Here is a 22,756-nt window from a genome sequence, read left to right on the forward strand (position 1 = left end):
AGACTGATCCAAGCATGCATGACCGTGATTGACCCAAGCATGCACTGTCCAAAACTAAGATGCCAATGATCTCGACTCCCCAAAGGTGATTTGACTAGAAAGCAGCAAATCTAAAACAGACACATTTAAGCATCCAGCAATCTGCTTCAAGACAGATAACCCTCTCATCCCCAAGCAGGCCTGGGCTAGTCATGATCCATCAGGAAAGTTCCCATCAGAGAAAATTCCTGGTTTTGCCGTCTTCATGCCTCGGACCGCCATGATAGAAACTGTTGTGCACCTGGAAGGACAAACCCCCCCAATGGGTTTTCTGTGGGGCAGGGAAGTTAAGATCAGAAATCCTACCAGCTTAAATGATCACACCAGCTGATTGCTGGTTAAGAGAGGCAGAATCTGATCTGGAGGATCAGGTTTGATTCCCCACTTCTCCACATGCAGCCAGGTGGGTGACCTTGGGTCAGTCGCAGTTCTTTCAGAGCACCCTTAGCCCCACCTACCTCACACGGTAGGATGTCTGTTGAGTGGAGAGTAAAGGAAGATGATTGCAAGCCACTCTGAGACTCCTTCGGGTAGTGAAGGATGGACTATAAAACCAACTCTTCTTCTGTACAGATGAATTCACAGACAAAAGTTGTGGCAAGGAGCTACATCTCTTCTCTCCCTCTCATCCCAAAGCTAGCAAGGGGGAACAGCAGAAACTGAACAGCACTCCCCTTAGAGCGGACATGGCTCCCCTCCTCACGTTGGCTTCTTCAGCAATGTTAGTCGAGCAGCAAAGGGTTTTGCAAGGCAAGAACTACCTTTTCTGAGTGGAGGGATTAGGGAAGCCTTCACAAGCTCCCCAGTCTGAACTGAGAATGTGTTTGTCCCTTTAACCCATTTAGAAATGTAACAACCAGAAATGAAGGTAGGCTTCACCCCACCACTCAGCAGCTTGTACTTCATTAACAGGTCACCAAGTTGAATGTCACACTGATCCCCAGGAAGCAAGCAGGTAGTGGGGGGGAGGCAGAAAAGGACAGATGTCTGCTGCTTGGAGGTAGATACGGGGAACCGAAGAGAATGCATCAAACCCCAAACCCCACTTTGCGAGGCTTTCTTGAGAAGCAGCAGAAATTGCAATGGTTTTGAACTGTATCCTCTGCATCGCCTGCTGTCTGAATTCTTGAGTTTCTTTTTAAATGGGCAACAGTCATGCCAACAGGTATGCACAGGCCCATCTGGAGGAGGCGCTGCAGAGCTGGGCACTGCAGTCTTGGCCTGGCGGAGGGTCTGCAAAAGCTGGCTTCAAAAGGTCTATTATCAGGGGTGGCCAAACTTGCTTAACATAAGAGCCACATAGAATAAATTTCAGATGTTTGAAAGAAGGAAGGAAGGAAGAAGAGGGAGGGAGAGGTGGAAAGAAAGCTACTTTAAATGAATTCTCCAAGCTGCCAACTGGCTTTGCTTGGCAAAACGATTTAAATAGAAAAATACCTTCTCCAAGAACATAACAGAAGCCATGTTGGATCAGGCCAATGGCCCATCCAGTCCAACACTCTGTGTCACACAGTGGCCAAAAAACCAGGTGCCATCAGGAGGTCCATCAGTGGGGCCAGGACACTAAAGCCCTCCCACTGTTGCCCGCCCAGCACCAAGAATACAGAGCATCACTGCCCCAGATAGAGAGTTCCAACAGTATGCTGTGGCTAATAGCCACTGATGGAACTCTGCTCCATATGTTTATCCAATCCTCTCTTGAAGTTGGCCAATGGGGCAGTAGAGGCTTCAAGAGTCACACAATATGTGCGAAAGAGTCACATGAGGGTCCCAAGCCACAGTTTGGCCACCCCTGGTCTATACATCAGTCTGGAGGTTCAAGAATCCCAAGGGAAAGCAGGCTCCTCCTTCCTCTACTCCCCATCCCCCCGCCAATACAGCTGTATCAAAGCTCTGAATAACTGGTAGTCCCAATCAATCACATGATGCCCTTGGCAGGGAATCATAGAACAAAACTCTGCACCTTCAGATTATGAACTGGGCACTCCCTCAAAAGTTATTAATACCCACAGTTATCTCTTATCTGGAAATGCCCTGCTGGAATTACCACAATTCTTAAAAACTCTCCCTCCCCCAGTGTTCTGCCCATACATGATTCATTTAAAGTTCCCAGACGAGCCAAGATCCAGTTTTAAGACCATGAGAAGCAGCTAGTCCTCATTCGTGTTAAAAGGCTACTCAGGAAACTTCCTCAAATGGTGTGGAAAATCCCACCTAGCTTTTCAAATGGGGGGAGAATTTCAGGCACCTACCAAAATTAGTCTTTAGGATTCCCACATCACAGCAAGTGACATGAACAGATTTTTAGTGCAAACAGAACTGTAAGAATCGGAGGGCTTTCCGATCCTCCTAAAAAGTCACCAGTACGTATCCTCTGCAAGAAAGCTGCCAAGCAGAAAGTTTCAGCTATCATCTTTCACCTCCCACAGCTGTTGTATGGAAGTATATGAAGCGTTCAAGTCCCACCCCCCACCCACCCCAAACACACACACCCTAAGAAGAATAAGCTGACCCACCTGGCAACCGTGTAACACAAACATGGGGCCAAGTTGGGTAAAGTTTAGACTTAAATGTTTTTTTATTAAAAGTGCTTTACAGTGATTAGTTTTGTGCAACCTGACAAAGCCCATTTAGTATCACCCCCCCACCCCAAAAAATGTACTGTCTGAGGACCGTATCTCATAAGGAATGCTCCGTCTTCCCATTCCCCTGAGCCCTGTGGAGTCACTGGTGCCATTCTGCAAGTCAATCGTTGTCTAATTTACCACCAATCAGAAGAGAACTGCACTTGTTTCTTGGATTAGTCAAACAGACGCAAGGCCGGTCCCAGCAAAACAGTCCCATCTTACTGTGACTTTGACTGAAGTTCAGACTCATAACCACGTTATCGAGACTGAATCCAGACCAAGGATGCACATGTGGACCACTAACCTCGGACAATCAAGGCCATAGACTATCATGTCTCGGGGTTCGGTTGTATGTGGTTTCCCCTCGCCCCTCCACATCAGCAGTCTGAAAAATTGATTTCAAAAATCTTTGGGAGGTAAAGTGGAAAAGAAAGAACAATTCTTGTCAATGCAAATTAAGTGGTTGCAGTTATCAATCTTTTTAGAACAGTGGTGGTGAAGTTATAACCCTGGGAGGGAAACATACACTTTTCACCCAGCCACCCAGCTGCTTAATTTATTAGAAGCCCTGATCCATTAAAGACTGTGGCATCAATTAGAAGGCTAGTGCTTCTGGAAAACGTCAATGTTCTGAGCGCCAGTCAGAGTACCACAACTGGTTCTCCACCTGCTTCAGAGGACTCCTAAAGTTAGATGCTGGTTCCTTCCTTTTTCAAATGCAGGTTGAAACATCAACGTTTACACAGCCCCATTTTAGAATGAGGGAACAGACTGACAAGCCAAAAAAAATCACCCCTCTGCATAGCCCCTCCGCAATTCGTTGCTGCCATGCAGCTGAAGAGCCTGGAGTTCCAGCTTTTCTTTCCACAGAGTCTACAGGGCTGACAAGCGAACTCAGATCCCTCCTGAAATGTACTGTTTTAGCATTTTTAAGAGTTCCCTCTTAAAGAATCAGCTTTTTTTTTTTTTTACTGCACGGGTCCCAGGTTTTTCATTTAATATACAAAGCAGTAATATCCTATAAATCACAGAAATATAGAAAAGTAGCACTCTGATATCAGCTCTTTTTACATATATATATATATATACGTAGTTGATAACATTACAGGACAAGTTAGTATTGGGTGAGGGTGGTCGATGGGATCCGGTTATGAATGATATTCTGCCTTCCCTTCCATACATACACACATCCACGCGCTGAGAAAGTAGTGGTTACAAAAGGTAAGAGAAACGCATATCACAAATTATTTGTTTGTGGAACAGCAAAGAGGTTTAAGCTATAAACTCCTTCCTGGTTTTGTTTCTTTTTAAAAAAAATGAATGAAAGAAAGAAAGAAAAGGCAAACAAACTTTCTACTTAAACACATGGTGGGTTTGCAAATCTTAACAGTCACGCTTGCTGGTCACTACATCATTTAGAGTCTCCTTTCAAGGGGGACACAATTCTGGTGTTTTATAAAAGTACGGCTAATGTAAGATCACCATCGCAAAGGGGCTGCAGTGACAAGAATGTGCTTCTGTACTGGAGTCAAGAACTGAAACAAAACTCATGACAGGGCAAGCTGCAAACACCTTGCACCCTATCCATCTGAGTGCAGAAAATCTCCAGAGTATTGCCCCTCCCCCTCCCCTCGGCCTCTCAAGCCGCAAGAGCAAGACCTCAGTGACCAGTGTTGTTGGGAACATCCCCTTTCTGCCGGGCACCACAGGCTGCCTTATCCCCAGATTCACCATGCATCATCACCCAGAATGCTCCACAGGAGCTCCGATGCACCAAACATACTGCTTTAAACCCCGCCCCTCGGAACTTCCTGCACTATTGTAAACATACGACTATTTTTGCCAAGCAAAACTGATAATGACTATGAAGGAGACGAGCCAGTAGCTTATGCGGATTTCTCCCTTTGAGGAGCAGTCACTGAATTTGGTAAAGGCAGCCTCACCTCTTCTCCCCTGGGACTTGAGAGTGCGTAACGTGTTGGGGGAAGAACCTAAGTTACAAAGACACGAGAGCTGTAATTGAGGTTCTTGTTTCTACAGGAGGAAAAACTGTAAAGCTTTTGTTGTAAGGCCACGCAAAAAAACTCAGCGATGCGTTAAACAAAACCCTGTTTTTGGAAGGGGCAGTTCGTGGTGCACAGTGGAATTGCCCATCTGACGACAAAGCTAGACAAGAATAGGATCAGTCTCTTGGAGAAGGTAACCAAAAAGGGGCAAATCACACGGAGTTACCCAGAGATAAGAGCTAGCAATCTCTTTTAAAAAATAACAAAAGATCCATCATAGGACTTCCAAGAGCATTAAGGCCTGCTAAGGCCTATTGTATTACATGATCAGTTAATGCAAGAAGTTTCACTTTCAATGCCCCGTACTATGATAAGCGGAGGGTCTAACCCAATTTGTGTTCATTTTCTCACTTTGCAACAGTCCCAATTTGTTTCCGGGTCCAATTTCTAGCCATTACCCATGGTTAACATTCGGCAAATGTACAAAATACTCATTTATACTGGAATATAGTGTTTACGTGGTCCCTTAAGTCAGTCAAAGTCCATTGTTAACAGGAAGACAAATATCAGCTTCCCCATCTCCATTACAGACGACTTGCCACTGAGTGGCTGCAAGGCAGGAGGGTGAGAGGGGCAAGGCCTGGAAGCCACTCCCCTTCCTGCGAGCCACACTAGGAGACTCCGCCCAGCGTCAAAACGTCAAAGCAGATGTTGCAAACCCGGACTGGCTTGTTCAGGTCAAACTTGATGATGGGGATCTCCTTGGTCGAGCACTTGTGGCACAGCAAACGCCCACAGTGCCGGCTGCAAGGAAGGAAAGAGGTTTAAACCAAATGAGAGGTCTCCTGTTACTTCCGGCATCCAGGAAGCCTGGGGGGTGAGGAGGAACCAGAGAAGGTCTTCTTATCCCAGGGAGTTTTACAAATATGAGGCTAAAAAGCAACCCTCTTTAGAAACTGATGGAAGTTTAAGAAGCAGTTTGTGAGAACAGGATTACAAAAAAGAAGGGAGAGGGATCTTTGGATCATGATAAAGTTAAGTGTTTAATCCCAAGAACAAAAGGATCTCATATCTGCTGGATATCCAGGGACACAAACTCTCTCTCTCTCTCTCTTTGCACTTTCCATATTTGGATAATATGAGCTAGACAGGCAAGTTCCAGGATTTGTACAATCAAGTATCCTACCACATGTCTATGTATGTTTTGAAGGATGAAACCTCCCACTGTGGAGGCTGGCATGATGGATGGGAAAGACAGTAGCCTGAAGACTTCAATTCCCGCCTGCTGCTCCTTACAACTCTGAAGGCCCCCACATCAAGTCCTCAAGGACAGAACTGCCTAGCATCTTCCTACACAGACCTTTGGGTTTACACCCCACTGAGTTCTCCCCTCTGCACCATTGTCTCTTTGCATACTAGCATTCTTTCAGTCGTGTGTCATGGTCTCCCAACAACCAAGCTATCCTACTGCTAAGTTTCAGAGTTGTCAATAGTACCCCCCCTCAACTGCACTGGGCATTTTCACTTTTTCTGCTAGCTTTTGGAAGATCACCTGTAAGAGTTCTGGAAGGTTTGCACGAGTTCTCTCCATCTCCCAAAAGCTGAGTGTGTCTTACACCTCCACCCACAGGGGTCATAAGCCTTCCCAGTTAATCTTCAAAATGTAGTTAACTGCACACTATTTGCAAACAGATTAGGCTGCCTCCAAAAGCAGTGCCCACATCTGGCAGATTTCTGCTAGGGTAAGTGGTTCTGGGTGCCTTCTGCAGCCAAAGGGGATGCAGCTCAGTCGCAGAGTACATGCTTTGCATGAAACAGGTCCCAGGTTCACTCCCCAGTGCCTCCAGTTTATAACAAGATCTCAAGGTATTGGAAAGGCTTGGTTCTGCTACCTGTCAGTGCAGTGTACAGTGAACCAATACACTTTGTGGAGCCACAAACTGACACAAGAGTTAATTACCAGTGATGCTTCCTCGTCGTGACCCCAAACTTCGCAGTGCATTCGTAGCAATTTGAGCCATCGCACCACGGAGGTTCTTTGGACAGCATATCTGAAAAAGAGCAACAAGAAGCTCTTGCTGAGATCTGCATTGCTCATAACCCACCAGCGTAAACGCACACCAGCCTTGTATTGTGACCTTCCAGATCCAAGCAAGCCACACGACTGGAGATGGACCATAGGCTAGCTAGGAAGGTCCCAAGTTGTGCAGGCTTGGAGATGTAAAATTTCCAGAAATTTTGAAACCATGGGAAAAAAACTTCTCCCCCCCCCCCCCCCCCAGAAAAATATAGAAATGGGGAAGGGGTTTAAATATATGCCATACTTTCCTATCAAAATTTCTTTTACTGACTGAAAAATATAAAAGGCACCATTTATAACTTAGAATATGAAATTGTACTATTCGGCATGTTTATGGAATTTTAAACTGTAAGGATCTTTGCTCTTCCTTATAAGAAAAACCACAAGTCTACGCAAATACTTGAGAAACAGCTGCAAATTGCTGTCCCTGATGATACCATACCACATGGCAAAAATTAAAGATACAACTGAGAAGGAAAATCTGTTAAGTTTTTCTAATTCTTAAAGACACACTATTCCATGGGAGTTTCAGTGCTTCCCCCAAAGTTTTCATTCGTTCCATCAGAAAAACTGAAAAGGCAGCCTTGGGGGAGAAAAATCCCCACCACCACCTTTTCCCCCAAGCCCTTACATCTCTAGTCCTGCCCTACCACTTCCCAGTTTGTACATCTCTCTCAATTTTATTTCTCATTACAAAGGCTTCATGAGTTTGTTGTTGCTCTGGTTTACTTTTTGTTACTACAGCTGTCTGTCTCCCTGCTCGTTTCAGAGGGGACTATTTCCCACTTTGGTTTTCTATCCAAACTGTATTAAATGTTAAAGGGACGTTCCTCACACCTAAGGGCTTCTTTGTGCCAAACCTTAACAGAGCTTTATAACCAAGTACAGGCAAGACACCCAGCAACAGAACACAAGCACACAAAAACCAAGGAGACTTAGTTCATTCACTGCATACCTGTTCACTGCAAACCAAATTCATTCACTGCATACCTGTTGGCATTTGCTGGCCTAACAAACTGAGCCTTTTCTCCCTAATCCTGTTTTTCCACTGCTTAGGGGACAAATACACAACCCTACTCACCAATACTCCCTATAAGCTGTGGAGTCTTGTGAGCAAAAATTCTACTTTGTGAGCTATTGCATAAATTAGTTTGCTCTGGGTCCATTTTTCCTGAACTTAGACAAAGATGGGAGAGCTGGAGGCTAGAAAGCTGTGCGTTAACTCAGCCTAGAGGGAACACTGCCCCTCACACCTGCCCATGGGCAACCAGCAAGCAACCAGCTGAGAAGTACACCTTGGAAAACAAGCCCCTGGCTGAAGTAGAAACCGCTCAAGACTTGCTGTACCAAGTCCACCTTTTGAATCACTCAACACCACATTCATTCTGTGGAAGAAGAAAATTAATTCTCCATAGCCTACCATTGATACTGAAGCTCCTCTTAGCCACCTCTAGCATCCTGTGTTTTCGGGGTGGCAGTGGGGAGCTAGCATGCACATACATATAGTGCCAGTGGATGTGTTACAGAGACCAGTACAGCCAAAGAGGAAGCCTCAAGTTCATAAAGAAGAAGACCACCGTATTTTTAAACCCCACCCTTCTCTCTGAATTAGAGACTTAGAGCAGCTTACAATCTCCTATATCTTCTCCCCACCCCTCTGGCTCCTCTTCTGCCACAGACACCACACATTCCCAGGAGGTCTCCCTTCCAAGTACTGCTTCAACATGATGTCAGCATCATATTGCCACAGTCTTACCTAAGAGCCTGAAGAGAAGCTGTTTGGTAGCAACTTGATAGTTGAAGATGTTGACTCCTTGGTTGTTGTTGACTCCCAAGCGTGCTCCGGCTCTCACAATGGCCCGGCACAAGTTGGCGTTTCCCTTCATGTAGGCCAAAAGAAGCACTGCAAGGGAAAGTGGGGGAAATCTTTAGTCCTGTCCATCGACACCCTTTGATCTCGTTTAAGACTGGGAGAATCTTGTACTAAGGAAGTTAAAAAAAATATCTCACAGCCAGTTGCACGTTCAAGAGAGAGTGCCTGCTTTTAAGTTGTGGAAAAAGCTTCAATCACAGCATGACTGGAAACAAAAGGGTCCTGGTGAGCCATTATTCTTCACTTGCCTAAGCATCTTCAGGCCCATTCACCAGAGATGCTTACACCGCTATGCAGTTCCCGATATTTACACAACATTAAAACAACCTTTATTTATTTATTTATTCAATCACATTTATACCCCGCCCTCCCATAATGGGCTCAGGGCAGCTAACAACAGTTAAAAATCACATAAATATTAAAAACAATATACAAAAAATCAATTACACACATTTTTAACCATTTATTTATTTATTTATTTATTTATTTATTTATTTATTTATTTATTTATTTAAGATTTATATCCCGCCCTTCCCACAAGTGGCTCAGGGCGGCTTACAACAATTAGTCAAACATAAGATTAGACAATATTTAAATATATAAACAGTTAAACATTTAAAACAGTTAAAACCTTAAAAACCAATAAACATTCCAAAAATATATATATAAAACAGGAGTCTGGCAAGCTACATTGAGTTCTTCATCTTAGCTAGGTGTAAGCTAGCTGGAAGAGGGTCGTCTTACAGGCCCTGCAGAACTGAACAAGGTCCCGCAGGGCCCTCACCTCCTCCGGCAGCTGATTCCACCATGTAGGGGCCATGACCGAGAAAGCCCTATCATGCACATCGATGTTTCTGAATATCTGTATTTGTCCAATGGAACTGTCAGTGCTGTGGGGCATTTGCTACCTCCCCTTAACCGCTGAAGGCAAGCTTAAATAGTTTGGTCTTACTGGTCCGGCGGAACTGTGGCAGGTACCGCAGGGTCCTGATGTTTTTCGGGAGGGCATTCCACACAGCGGGGGCTATTGTCAAAAACACTCTGGCTCTAGTGGTGGACAATTGAACTTCTTTCAGTCCAGGGATCTGAAGAAGACTTTGGGACCTTGAACGTAGTGCTTTCTGGGGCACATATGGGGAGAGGCGGTCCCAGGCCAATTCCATGCCAGCATGGTCAGATGCAAGCTCTACCAAGTTCAATATAGCTTACTTTCATCAGGTATGTATAACATGGCAGCCTAAAAAGACTGGAACACTGCATGCCCATGGGAGCAGCCAAAAACGACAATCACCTTTAGCACACTGGGGGCTGCAACTCATGGCATTGGCTGAGCTCAGGCATGCAGATGACCAGGCAGAACGAAGAGCTGGCACACTTGGAGAGCACTCTTGCCACTAGGGTCTAGATGGCCATACAAAGCTGCCTTGTGCAGGTCCACGTCACTCAAGGTCACCTGCTTGGGCCAGCAGCAGCCCTTCAGGGTCCCAAATGAAAAGGGGATTTGCTCCAACATGTGTGACTTGAGAGGGTGGGAACTGATGCTGGGATCTTCTGAAGGCAAAGCAGGGAGCTTTACCAACTGAGCGAAGACTAGTCTCACTTAAGAGAGCCTGTCTCTCCAGATGGCAGCTTAGAATCTAGATCACAAACTCTTCTGTTCTTGTCCATGTAGTACTGTGACACTACTAGATTCAGTTCACACAGCTAGATATAAAGCAAGCCCCTATGATGTCATGCACAGGCCACCATCAGGAGACAACAGATGTTCTTATATTTCTTAAAGGGGCCCTCAGAGCTGTTCTTCTGCCCTCTGTAAATCTGGTTTGTCTGGTGAAGGGAGATGGCTACTATTTTCCTGGTAGAGCCAGTTTGGTGTAGTGGTTAAGTGTGCAGACTCTTATCTGGGAGAACCGGGTTTGAGTCCCCACTCCTCCACTTGCACCTGCTGGAATGGCCTTGGGTCAGCCATAGCTCTGGCAGAGGTTGTTCTTGAAAGGGCAGCTGCTGTGAGAGTCCTCTCAGCCCCACCCACCTCACGATGTCTATTGTGGGGGAGGAAGATAAAGGAGATTGTGAGCCACTCTGAGACTCCAATATTTTCTTCATCTTCTTCTAGAGTACAAAAGTCCTGACTTTGCTGTTCAGCAGGAGAGTGATGGAACGCAGAAGATACCATGTAATCCTTGGCATCTCCAGTTAAAAGACCTTGAGTATTGCAAAAGATCTCTCTGCGCTTCTGCTATTCGGCAGACAAGACTGAGTTAAGCAGCCCTTAACATGGACAGGCTGGGCAAGCCCGATTTCAGAAGCTAAGCAAGGACAACCCTGGCAAGCACTTGGATGGGAGACCTCCAAGGAATACCAGGGCCATAACATGAGGCAGGCAGCAAGCCTCCTCTCTGGACATCCTTGTCTCCCAGCCCCACTAACAGTCGCCAGAAGGCAGTCATGACTTCCAGGCACATGTACACACAAACACACACACACTCTTTAAAAAAGTAGATCACTGATCTGATCAATAGTATGAATAAAGCACTCTGTATGTCCAGTTTGAGTATAACAAGGGAAAGTAAGTCTTTTTATTTGAATGACATATATGCCGCCCATCAACAGATTCCCCAGGCATCTTACCTGTGTTCCCTTCAGCATCCGGTTTGTCCAAAGGGTACTCCGGCATGCATTCCAAGAAGAGGTCAAAGATGGCTGCTGCGTTGTCTTTCCCATATTGCCCCAGGATGTGCATTGGGGACTGGCCTCTGGCAACAAAGACGTTGTGCACATTACAGAGACCTGCATGCTTTGACATAGCATGCACCTTTCAAAGAGACCGCTTGGAAACAAAGGACTGCTTTCTGAATGCATTGCAAGCCACTCCCAATAGTGCATTCTGCTGGCATACATGAATTCATCATGCGGAGCAAGGCTCAGACCTTGTAAAGCAGACAGGATCAGCAGGGAACAAGTCATTATTGCCAGCCCAAAAGGAGCCAATGCAGAACTGTTAGCGTGCCTCACGTCTAGTTCTCACTGAGACAAACAGCCTATGTTTGGGCCAGCCCACAGACTGCAACAAGGGTCAGAGTTCATACAACTGAAGACGTCCATCCATTAAAAAACTTCCGGCGCACAGTAAACCAGCATTAGAGCAAGAATTAATTTGAAATGCCTTCCCTGATGTCCTTATTCTCCAAATGCATGGACAATTTTGTGAAGGGGCCTTTTTGGTGTGGAATCTGCCATTTAGAAACCTTAGCCCTACAGAAAAAGGCCTCTGCATTCTCCAACAATTTAAGTCCAACTCATGCCATGGTTCACATGATGAATGCAGTCATTAGCTAGCATCTCATTTGGGAACCCGGGGTGGTGGGGGGAGAACAAAGCTCTACAGTAAGGGCTGTGTCCTTTTCCAGGGAAAGAATCTGATTAATTTTACCTGACATTAAAGGCTTCTGCATCCACGGTGCACTCCGTCAGGAGGACACGGATGTTGTTGAGACGCCCCTGCATCACTGCCAGATGGAGGGCTGAATTTAAAGATACAAAAGAGAGATCCACCTTTCAGACACCAGAAACTCAAGTACATATCTGCGCATGCTTCTCTGCACAGAGACACGCAAGTTCCATGCCGGTTACATCCAAAGGCTACATTTAAACAATGCAAGGAACAACCCAGAGAGCCAGTGTGGTTTATCAGTTAACAGCCTCAGCCCAGGATCCCGGAGACCTGCATTCTAGTCTCTGTTCTGCCATGGAAACTTGCTGGGTGATCTTGGGCCAATCACATACTCTTCGCCTAACCTACCTCACAGGATTATGAAGATAAAATGGAAAACTTGATTATAATAAGCTTTGGGTCTCCAATGAGGGGACATGAGGTATAAACAAAGGGAATAAATAGAGGACTGAGGGGCACAGCGTGTGTCCTATGCAGAAAAGCCAGACCTCCACAATTCTGTCCCAAGATCATTCGCATTTGGCAACACAAAATTCAAATCCAAATCTTTCATATGCTAGGCAAAGACGTGTGGCTATAGTTTCCCCTAACTGACACGGCAGTGTAGGCCGCTGACTGTTATTTCTGCTCTGTTTATCATCAGGAAGACCTATGAAGAGCACCAGAACCCTTCGTTCTAACTACTGGAGATAATGCACAGACACTCCTAGGGGTTCACAAATTGTACCAGGTGCTGCTCATACTTCCCAGCATATCCTAACGGCCACAGAGGCTAGATTCTTCATACACACCCCAGAGAAAAAGAGTGGCTAGCCAAGTCAGACACCAAAGCTTTGATCTTTGGGCAGTGAAACATTTCAAGTTCTATGCATCTTTATATTACTCAAATGGGGATTGTCAAACATTTTTACAAATTCATGGGCCTGGACTCTGCAATTTTAGAAGACAAATCATTGCAGGCTTTGCAGTTTCCTTTTTTTAAGCTTCAGTTTTGAAGGAACTTCTCGTATGTCCTCAACTCTTCCCTTCCTACTCTCCAGCCACACACTCTAAGACAGGGGTGTCGAACGCATTTGTTACAAGGGCCAGATGTTCATCCACCAGAGAAAGGGCCTTCTCTGTTATGGCCCCTACATGGTGGAATCAGCTGCCGGAGGAGGTGAGGGCCCTGCGGGACCTTGTTCAGTTCCGCAGGGCCTGTAAGACGACCCTCTTCCGGCTAGCTTACACCTAGCTAAGATGAGAACTCAATGTAGCTTGCCAGATTTTTTCTTATATATATTTGGAATATTTATTAATTTTTAAGGTTTTATCTGTTTTAAATGTTTAATTGTTTACATGTTTAAATATTGTTTAATTTTTATGTCTGATCAATTGTTGGAAGCCACCCTGAGCCACTTGTGGGAAGGGCGGGATATAAATTCTAAATAAATAAAAAATCTTACCAGGCCAGGCCATGTGTGTCATAAAATGTAATGCCAAGTAGGGGAGATATAAACTTCATAAAGGACACAGACAACCACACTGGCTTGTCGAGCCTCAGCCAACAGAAGGAAAAGAGGATTGGCTCAGTAGCTCTGCTGTGCAACTGAGACAGTCTGACAAAGCTAGATCTCCCTCCCCCACTTCCTCCCCAAGGAAGCAGCTTTGCTCTGTAGCTCCTGTGCGATTGAGCAAGCCTGGCAAAGCAAGTTGCGATGCAGAAGGAAGCAAGAGAGGGAGAAGGAAGCAGATGGCAGTGAGTTGCTTACGGGCCTGATAAGAGCCCTCCGGGGGCCTAATTCGGCCCCCGGGCCGCATGTTTTGACACCCCTGCTCTAAGAACAGGCACAATTACTGACCTTCTACTCCCCATGCTCTTGTTTGCTGCTAAGTCACGATGCTTCTCTTTTTAGAACACTGTACAAGTATGGGTGTCAGTCACCACGCCCTTCACAAAGAACTCCCAGTTCCCACTTCGGTCATTGGCTACAATCACATCTCCTCCCTGCTCTACCCCTATACTATCACACCTCAGCTCCCTCACCTCAGCCCATCAAATAATCATTCCCTTCTCATTGCTCAGACTACATGATATGCCCTCTTTTGTCTTCCTCCAGATTCAACACAAACTGTCCACCCTTAATTTTGAAGCCTTCCAGAACACCCTGCTGAACCTAAGCCAAAATATCTGAAACTGGAATTAATGCAGATTCTCTCCCTGTTGCATCCCTCTCCCTCCTCTGCCTCAAGTTTTTGAACGCAAGCTCTTCGGGGGGTGGGGAGAACTGGTCATCTTCTACTCTGAAAACACCACTCCGCCACCACCCCTCACAAAAGCATAACTTGGCTGCAGAACTGATATAGAGGAACAGGATTTTTCCTCCAGTCTAGGAAATATCAATGAGCAGGGGAGAAGGAGGTAGCAAATCTGAATTGACAACCTGCAAGGATCTCTTGCAAGCCAGTACAAGGGGAGAGGAGGACAAGCTCGCCTCAAGGGAGTTACCGTTGTTCCCGTTTTCATCCACAGCTGCGAAGTCTACTCCGTTCTCCAGAAGGACCGAGCAAATTGTGGGAAGGTCTTGCTGGGCGGCAAGATGAAGGGCCGTCTGGCGGTGCTTGTTCAGTTCATTGACCTTGGCCCCAGCAAGCAGCTGTCAGCAGAAAGGAGCAGAGTTCAGGGGAAAGTTTGCGTTAGCAACACGGCAACACGTCAGAAGAGCACAAGCAGCCCATTACTGTTCACAGTCACTGTAACACCTTCCCTGCATAGGAAGTTGAACATATGAAGCTGCCTTATACTGAATCAGACCCTGGGTCCATCAAAGTCAGTATTGTCTACTCAGACTGGCAGTGGCTCTCCAGGGTCTCAAGCTGAGGTTTTTCATGCCTATTTGCCTGGACCCTTTTTAGTTGGAGATGCCGGGGATTGAACCTGGGACCCTTCTGCTTACCAAGCAGATGCTCTACCATCGAGCCACCATTCCTCCCTAAGTTCTCAGGACGGATGCAAAATGCTGCTGCGGCAAGGTTCTCAATGGGGCTGGCTGCTGTCAGCAGATCACCCTCGAATTGCGGTATCTGCCCTGATGTTGCAAGCACAATTTGAATTGCTGGTTTTGACCTATAAAGCCCTGAACTATCTGGGCATGGGGATCTGAGGGGCTGCTTTCTCCCATAAGAAACCACTCATTTCAGGGATCTTCTTCTGGAAGCCCTCTCCTGGGTCTCTCCCTTCAAGTGGGGATCAGTTTTATCACCCCAAGCAAGGGACACCTGCTAAGAACATAAGAAGAGCCCTGCTGGATTCAGACCAGTGGTCCATCTTGCCCAGCATCCTGTCTCACATGGTGGCCACCCGGTTCCACTGGAGGGCTGACAACAGGAATTAGAGGCTGAACCCTGTTGCCCTCTCCTGTGGAAGATGAGAACAAACCGATCCCGCATAGTGCAAGAAATACTGCAAGGGCTTGGACTTGGATGCTGCTAACAGCAGTCTGGTGTTGGGTTGGGAGGTAACAGCCATGTTTACTGCCCTTCCATCACTGGACCCAGCTGCTGCTGCTAGGGAGGTCCGCCTCCTGCTGGGAAAGTCCAAAGCCCCAGGGCATAGCAGTGCTCTCTTATCATGCCACCTGCAGTAGTGGTGTGGGTGGCTTGGGAAGAGAACCATCTCTTGCTTCTAGAACAGCCTTGCCTATGAGGTTCAGCTGGCACCTTTGACTACAGACATTTAGACACCAGGTAAAGACCTTTTTTGTTCCAATAATCCTTTGGTTGAGAGTTTTGACTGCTATCATTTGGTATCTACTGCTGACCTGGTTGTTCCCTGGGAATAAGGGTTAATAAAATTTGTGAGGAGACTTTGCATTGACTGTTTAAATCATTTGTCTGGTTTTGAGCAAATCCTGTCTTGGAAGAGTGGGATAGTAACAACAGAAAGCTGATGTAATACAATAACTGTTATTACAACCCCTCTACAAGAAGAACCCATATCAAAAAACAGGCCTTCTAAGAGACAGTTGCCCAAAATAATGCAGAGATTCACATAAGACTTGCTAGCTGAATGTGTCAAACCAATTCCACTGACACAGACTACATTTCAGCAACTATGACATTATTCTAGGCCACCTTTATTGCTGGGACTCAAGGTGGATTACTTAGAATAAGTCAATACTGTCAACAACGTGGACCATCCAACAGACAATGAAAAAGGAGCTGACTTTTAGAAATCTGGAACTGATCTGAGGCAGAGGTGAAGCAAAGCACATTAAATAATGCAAAGATTACACAGTAGGAACTAACACCAAAAGACAGTATGAACTATACCCAGTGTACAGTCTCTAACACTCTACACCAAGATTCTTTCTGACCTATTTTGTGAATGAACGTCTGCTTGTTGAGTGATTGGCACTTGCTGCTGCAGTTACTCAGTAAGGAACCACAATGTTTAAGCTGAAGGGGAACCCTGGCAGAAACTGTTTACACAGTCCCTATTCTCCAGCAATGAATGCTACAGTTAAGGCTCCTCCCCAGCACATACCAGATTGCGCACAATGATTTCCGAGCCGGCTTGCACAGCAAGATGTAATGGAGTGAGCTTGGAGGCATCCTGGACCCTGGAGTTCACATTTGCTTGGACACTGATCAGGAACAGCACGCTCTCGATGTCGGAATTCTGAACAGCCACATGGAGGAAATTCCGTCCTTTGTTGTCCATCTGAAGCAATAGCCGAACAAAAAAAAGTGAGTGAAAATATCCTTCCACGGGGGGTTTCCAAGCACCCTGACCAAAGCCCAACTGCTATATACTTAAATCAAACTCCAGAGCAGTACTTTGTAAGCAGCAAACAGAAAATATAGTGCCCCTTTGCTGAAGACTGTGTGGCCAAAGTTTTTTGAGGTGAGAATCCCCACGATGTGCATGATTAGCTAAATGCATGTACAAAAGCCAGAATGACAGCCATCTCTTCAGTTCAAATGTATCAGCATTTAGCACTTTACATCAGGATGTGGTCTTTGCCACATGCATTGACTTGCGCCTCTCTCTCTTTTTTATAACCCTGCTCCCATACCCAAAACCAGACATTCAAGGCAGTCAACAATCCACTAATAAAATATTAAAGCATACAGCAAAAATCCTGCCAATATCTCTAGGAATGTAACAGCAGGTCACATTTCAAAAATGAGGCAGCAGCTGATAAAGATATTTATCAAATGCATTCTTATCCCATCTTTCTTTCAAGGAGCAAAAGCAGCCAGTGAAGCAGCAGAGGCAAGTGGACCTCCCGGAAGAACCCAAGGTCAGGGTTCTACCATGGGAAAAGACCCTTTTCTTCTTCCCTCCAGCAGCAATGGGACATAGAGCAGGGCCACTACTGATAATGGAAGTATGCAGGCAAGTGGGAGAAAATTTTCCTTGCGTGTTCCAGGCACCCAAGCTTTTAAGCCTTGGGAGGGGCAACAGTGGGAGGGCTTCTAGTGTCCTGGCCCCCCTGATGGACCTCCTGATGGCACCTGGTTTTTTTGGCCACTGTGTGACACAGAGTGTTGGACAGGATGGGCCTTTGGCCTGATCCAATACGGCTTCTCTTATGTTAAAACTAGCACTTTGAACTGGACCCAGAAATTTGTGGGAGCCAGTGAAGGATGATGTAATGCAATTTACTGGTATCAATTTGAACCAGCTAAAGTTTAAAAACTCTTCATGAAGAAGATGGTGATGATTATTGGATTTATATCCCACCCTCCACTCCAAATCTCAGAGTGGCTCACAATCTAATTTACCTTGAAGGCAGGCCCATATAGAGCACATGACAACAAGCTAACCTGGTCTCTCAGGGATCTGATGGGGTAAACTGCAGAAGAAGAAGACCATAGATTTATACCCCGCTCTTCTCTCTGAATCAGAGTTTCAGAGCAACTTACAATCTCTATCTTTTTCCCCCACAACAGACACCCTGTGAGGTGGGTGGGGCTGAGAGAGCTCTCTCGGAAGCTGCCCTTTTAAGGACAACTATGCGAGAACTATGACTGACCTAAGACCATTCCAGCAGCTGCAAGTGGAGTGGGGAATCAAACCCGGTTCTCTCAGATAAGGGACCGCACACTTAACCACTACACCAAACTGGAACTACATCCAACTGGGTACTGCATCTTATCTTACATTCATATCCACATGTGAACAGTAAGCAACTACAAATCCATCAAAGTCAGTAAAATCCTGTGTTTCTCCAAACAGGAATCTACAAATTCCAACTGCTAACATTCGAAAGGCAGAGCAGACACTTCCGAATGTATATTCTCAGTTCACTGGCATGCTTAAGAGCTCCCTCCCATGGGTCCCTCTTCTCAGTGGGTATCTTGCCATACCTGCTCAGCAGCTCCCGGCTCCCGTTTCAGGATTGCTTCTGCGGCCTTGTTATTTTTGTAAGTCATTGCACATGCAAAAGGGGTCATGCCTTGCCGGTCACGTAGGTTGAGATGGATATCGGGGTGAGAGATCATCAGCTGGATGATGACGGCATGCTGATTGATGATAGCAACGTGGATGGGTGTTCTTCCTTCTGCATCCTACAAAGGAGAGTGTGAGCAAACGGGGTCAACGATATAGAATAAGCTCAGCCGTACACAGATGCAGCCACAGAGAAACCTGTCAGCCTAAGAATCGCCAAGTACAGAGTAACAAGTGTTATGGAATTAACCCGTAAGGCCACAGTTTAAGTACCCCTTCTGGCATGGACTCCTTATGGGGATTCCAACAAGTCAATTTTTTTTTCCAGAGATCTACTTAGAGGCAACTTACAACTAACAGAACAGAACCATTTTTAAAAGCCATTATAAAAACCTCTAAAAACAACCCAGTGCTCTTAAAGCAAGAAAGGACATGACAGCATAAAACACACATGGAGCGGCCTGAAATGTGGTAGATATGATTCTTGGATGAGAAGAGACCATATAATAGGACAGAAGAGATCAAACCCTTGGACTAAAAGACTGGGTAAAAAAAAGGAATGCTTTAGCTTGACACCTAAAAGCAAGTAAGGTAGGTGGCCACCTGAACCCTATGGGGCAGTGGGAGGAGCCTGTTGAAGGCATAGAGAAGGCTATCAAGGGGCCTCCTGGGAAGCAAACACATTCCCCCCTCTTGTACCTGTGCATTGACATTGGCACCAAACTCTAGAAGGCACTGCACCACCTCTTCAAGGCCCCAAGATGCTGCCAAGTGCAAAGGTGACTGTCCATCGTGGGCCTCCTCGTCCCCCTCTCCGTTGGCACCCGGCTGCCTTGGGCTGTTGACATCACAGCCGCTAGGGAGAAAGTGGCATTGTCAGTCTAGCCCCGAGGCTATAATTGCACTCTAAGAAACCTTAGCAAAGATGGTACCAGTCTTCCCAACGCAATCATGCAGACAAGCAGCTTGCCAGCTGATCAGTTAATAAAAGGCAAAGAGAAATCACACAGCATTGGCATTTGGAAATCTCGCTTCAGCTGACCACACAAACAGTCCAGCTCTTCAAACAGGCAAGGATCTAACCTGCGGATAAGGAAGCAGGAGATCTGTTCATCGTTCTCGTCGATGGCTCTATGAAGGAGGGTCTGTAAACATCCCCCTGGCCCTGGACCCCAGCAAGTTGCATCACAACCATGTCTCACCTGCAGGCAGAGATGCAGAAAGATTAAGGGGGAAAAGTTCTACTCAATAGCCAGTAGACATTTGGGCAGGGGTAAAGTGATCTGTAGACGCAAGAAATGACAGATCTTTATCTTGTTCTCTCTTCCTCAGCAGTCCTTTCTGGCCACAGCAATGCAGATTTCCAGAGTCACAGAACCTACATGGACTAAAAGACTCTTTTTGATGGGAAGACTTTACTGAGAGAGGGGGAAGGTGCAAAGTCACTCGCCTACCAGTGGCTATTGATCACTGTAGGCCCCACAGCTCTGGGAATCAACTCCCCTGGGGTCAGAAAGGCCTGGAGGAGGAATGGGGGAAAGGGAAAGAATGCCATCCATCAGAAGCCTGCACTGAGCTTGCTAGATCTGAACCCACTGATGAGGTGGATTTTTTTTTTCATAGTTCTTGTCCACCATGAAAGTTTAGATACAGGAAGATGGAAGCTACTGGTGGCACAGTCATTAAAAAGCAACACGCATTATGAAAGTTATTCATTGTGCATTGTGACCCAGCAGCAGTGCTAATCTCTGGTGGTTTTTTTAAAACAGAAATAAGTGCACAAGATCAGGCACCCAGTCTTACCAGAGTCGAGGCGATATCTTCCAGGTTGTTCTCAAGAGCAAGCCAGAGCGGAGGGTTGCCTTTGTCATCCGGCACGGACATGTCTGCTCCCCTTGTGCAGATTGCGTCGACCACAAGCGGAAGCTGGTTTTTGATGGCCAGCTGAAGGGCTGTCTCTCCATCCTGCGTCCTGCAATAAGTGCACGTTGCTGCACGTGGAACCAGCCACTGCCGGGGTGTCATCGCCAGTCACATCAATAGGAAAATGACACCTTGGCACCTTGCTGAGGAGCCCTTCTCCGTTTTTTTCTCACAACAACACAGTGACAGAAGTTAGGCTGATGGTGTGTGACCGGCCCAAGGGCACCCAGAGACCCTCCACAGCTGCTCAAGTGAAACATCCACACAATTGGGAGCAGGACAAGAATAAGCATTTCAACAACAGCGTCATTAATGCATCGTGTGTGTGAAAATTCTGTGTCTGCAACAAGCTGGGGCCCACGAGGAATAATTGGAGGGCATCTAAATACCTTAAAATGTCATTCTTCAGGATTTTCTGGAGGACTTCAGCATGCTCATCTCTTACACAGACCCCGTTTTTGTCCTTTAACTCAATCTTATCTGCTGCCTGCTTTCCATGCTCCCGGGGCCTACTGAATCCCCATCAGGTGTTTGAGGATTCTTTCCCTCCTACCCTCTGGGCTCTTTTGATGAAATTAGGAAGCCATTTTTGTGGAGGTTCCCAACTAGGCAGAGGCTTGTCTAACAGTGGTTTGGTCTTGCTGCTGTCATCAACTGCCAAGTGCCCAGCCTAGTCTAGGTACAGTGATGGTTTAACACACACATTCAGAAGAAAATTATTATGAGTTAGCTTTGAGGCAAGGAGGTATGGAGATGCTTGCAAATGTCTGGAATTGTTGTTCCAAATCTCCAGCCACTGGCTGCGCCAAATCTCACTGTTGTTCCAACACTCTGTGTCACACAGTGGCCAAAAAAACCTAGGTGTCATCAGGAGATCCATAAGTGTCCTGGCCCCACTGATGGACCTTCTGGTGGCACCTGGTTTTTTCGGACACTGAGTGACACAGAGTGTTGGACTGGATGGGCCACTGGCCTGATCCAACATGGCTTCGCTTATGTTCTTATCTCCAGCCACTCCACATCAAGATCTCCAGTGTTTACTACTAAATCACCGAACTGTGGGCTTCACATGGTCTTGTGCATTTCTCTTTACTCCCATTTGAAGTCACTGCTCCCCCCAGCACCCTTTCATCAAGGTGCTCACGTTGTGCTGAAAGCTTCCAGCCTACATGCTTGCCAATTGTATGGATTACTCCTCTCAGATCTGACTCGACATATCTGCAAATATGATGTTGTTTAATTTTGATGTGGTTCGTTTTAATGTTGTTTAAATGCTGTAAGCTGCCCTGAGCCCGCCTGCCTGGGTTGTACCTGACATTTATATCGGCTTGGTGCTCCAGCAGGAAGAGCGCACTCTTGCTGTCCTGCCTCTGGATTGCCATGTGCAACAGCGTCTGCCCATCTGACATGGTGTCGTTGATGGAGGCCCCAGATCCAAGGAGCTGAGCTGCTATGATGTGCATGCCTAGGAGGGAACGGAGGCATGGTATTATGTCACGAACGCCAGGTTATTTTTTTAAAAACTCAGAAGCTGCAACTAAGTTTTCCTCTCTATTCATGAACAACTCACGGAGCATCTGCAGCTGTCCACAAATTGAGGCTACTGCTCTGAACAACAAGCATACAGGAAGGGAGAATTCTCAAGGGGTAGGTCCTACAGGCATATGTCAGTGTCTCAGAAGTGACCACCCCTTCCCAGTGTCCCTAACCACAGTGGTGCCAAGCAGCAGCCACCTGCTTGTGCTTTCTTAATCCTTAATGTGAAGTTTAAGCCATCCACGGACTCTGGTCCTTACTTCAGTGGTTTCAGGCAAATCTCTTCTTTAGGTGCAGACATAACAGAGATGTTAGAGCCAACCAACTGCAGAGGAGGACGTTCTAGCACCGTTAACCCCTCCCCCCCCCACTCCAGTATAGCTTTGAATCTGAATTTCTCATACAGGTTCTTCATTAACTGGATTCATCCAATCTGCCACAAGCCTATGCACTGTGGCTTCCCTTTCCTTATCATGTGAATACACAGAGGAAGGTGCTAGCAATGAACTGCCCTGAGCCATGGATCCACTGGCTACAGCAACTTGCCCCAACTCCTTAAAAGAGAGCTGCCTCTAAGTCTAGAAACCCAGCAGGTCATTTCTGTATTGCTTTCCTTGAGATCCTCCAAAGGACACAGGCACCTCCCACAATACTGTCACACTTGCCTGTCCATAATGCCAACCCCAATACTGTTTGGTCTCTGGAGTCCTTGAGGCTGAAGTCAGGAATGATCTGAAAGTTGTTGGTGGCATGAAGGGCGTTCGCTAAAAAATAAAATCAGT

General features: G+C 46.3%; 1 protein-coding gene across 1 annotated transcript in view; it reads right to left on the bottom strand.

Annotated features, from left to right (window-relative positions):
* Positions 1-2,593: 2,593 nt before the first annotated feature.
* The window catches only part of ANKFY1 (ankyrin repeat and FYVE domain containing 1), a 64,453-nt gene continuing 44,290 nt past the window's right edge, over positions 2,594-22,756 (bottom strand). Inside the window, exons 13-25 of the mRNA XM_060258893.1 lie at positions 22,640-22,738; positions 21,750-21,903; positions 20,319-20,487; positions 19,599-19,717; positions 19,215-19,371; positions 18,434-18,634; positions 16,605-16,781; positions 14,568-14,715; positions 12,059-12,149; positions 11,257-11,381; positions 8,509-8,655; positions 6,633-6,723; positions 2,594-5,476 (exon numbers count right to left, since the gene is read on the bottom strand). Coding sequence (XP_060114876.1) covers positions 5,344-5,476; positions 6,633-6,723; positions 8,509-8,655; positions 11,257-11,381; positions 12,059-12,149; positions 14,568-14,715; positions 16,605-16,781; positions 18,434-18,634; positions 19,215-19,371; positions 19,599-19,717; positions 20,319-20,487; positions 21,750-21,903; positions 22,640-22,738 — 1,811 coding nt within the window. The 3' untranslated portion in view covers positions 2,594-5,343. The remainder of the gene's footprint in view (positions 5,477-6,632; positions 6,724-8,508; positions 8,656-11,256; positions 11,382-12,058; positions 12,150-14,567; positions 14,716-16,604; positions 16,782-18,433; positions 18,635-19,214; positions 19,372-19,598; positions 19,718-20,318; positions 20,488-21,749; positions 21,904-22,639; positions 22,739-22,756) is intronic.

This window comes from Heteronotia binoei, chromosome 18 (genome assembly GCF_032191835.1).
Source record: "Heteronotia binoei isolate CCM8104 ecotype False Entrance Well chromosome 18, APGP_CSIRO_Hbin_v1, whole genome shotgun sequence".
NCBI classification, from domain to species: Eukaryota; Metazoa; Chordata; class Lepidosauria; order Squamata; family Gekkonidae; genus Heteronotia; species Heteronotia binoei.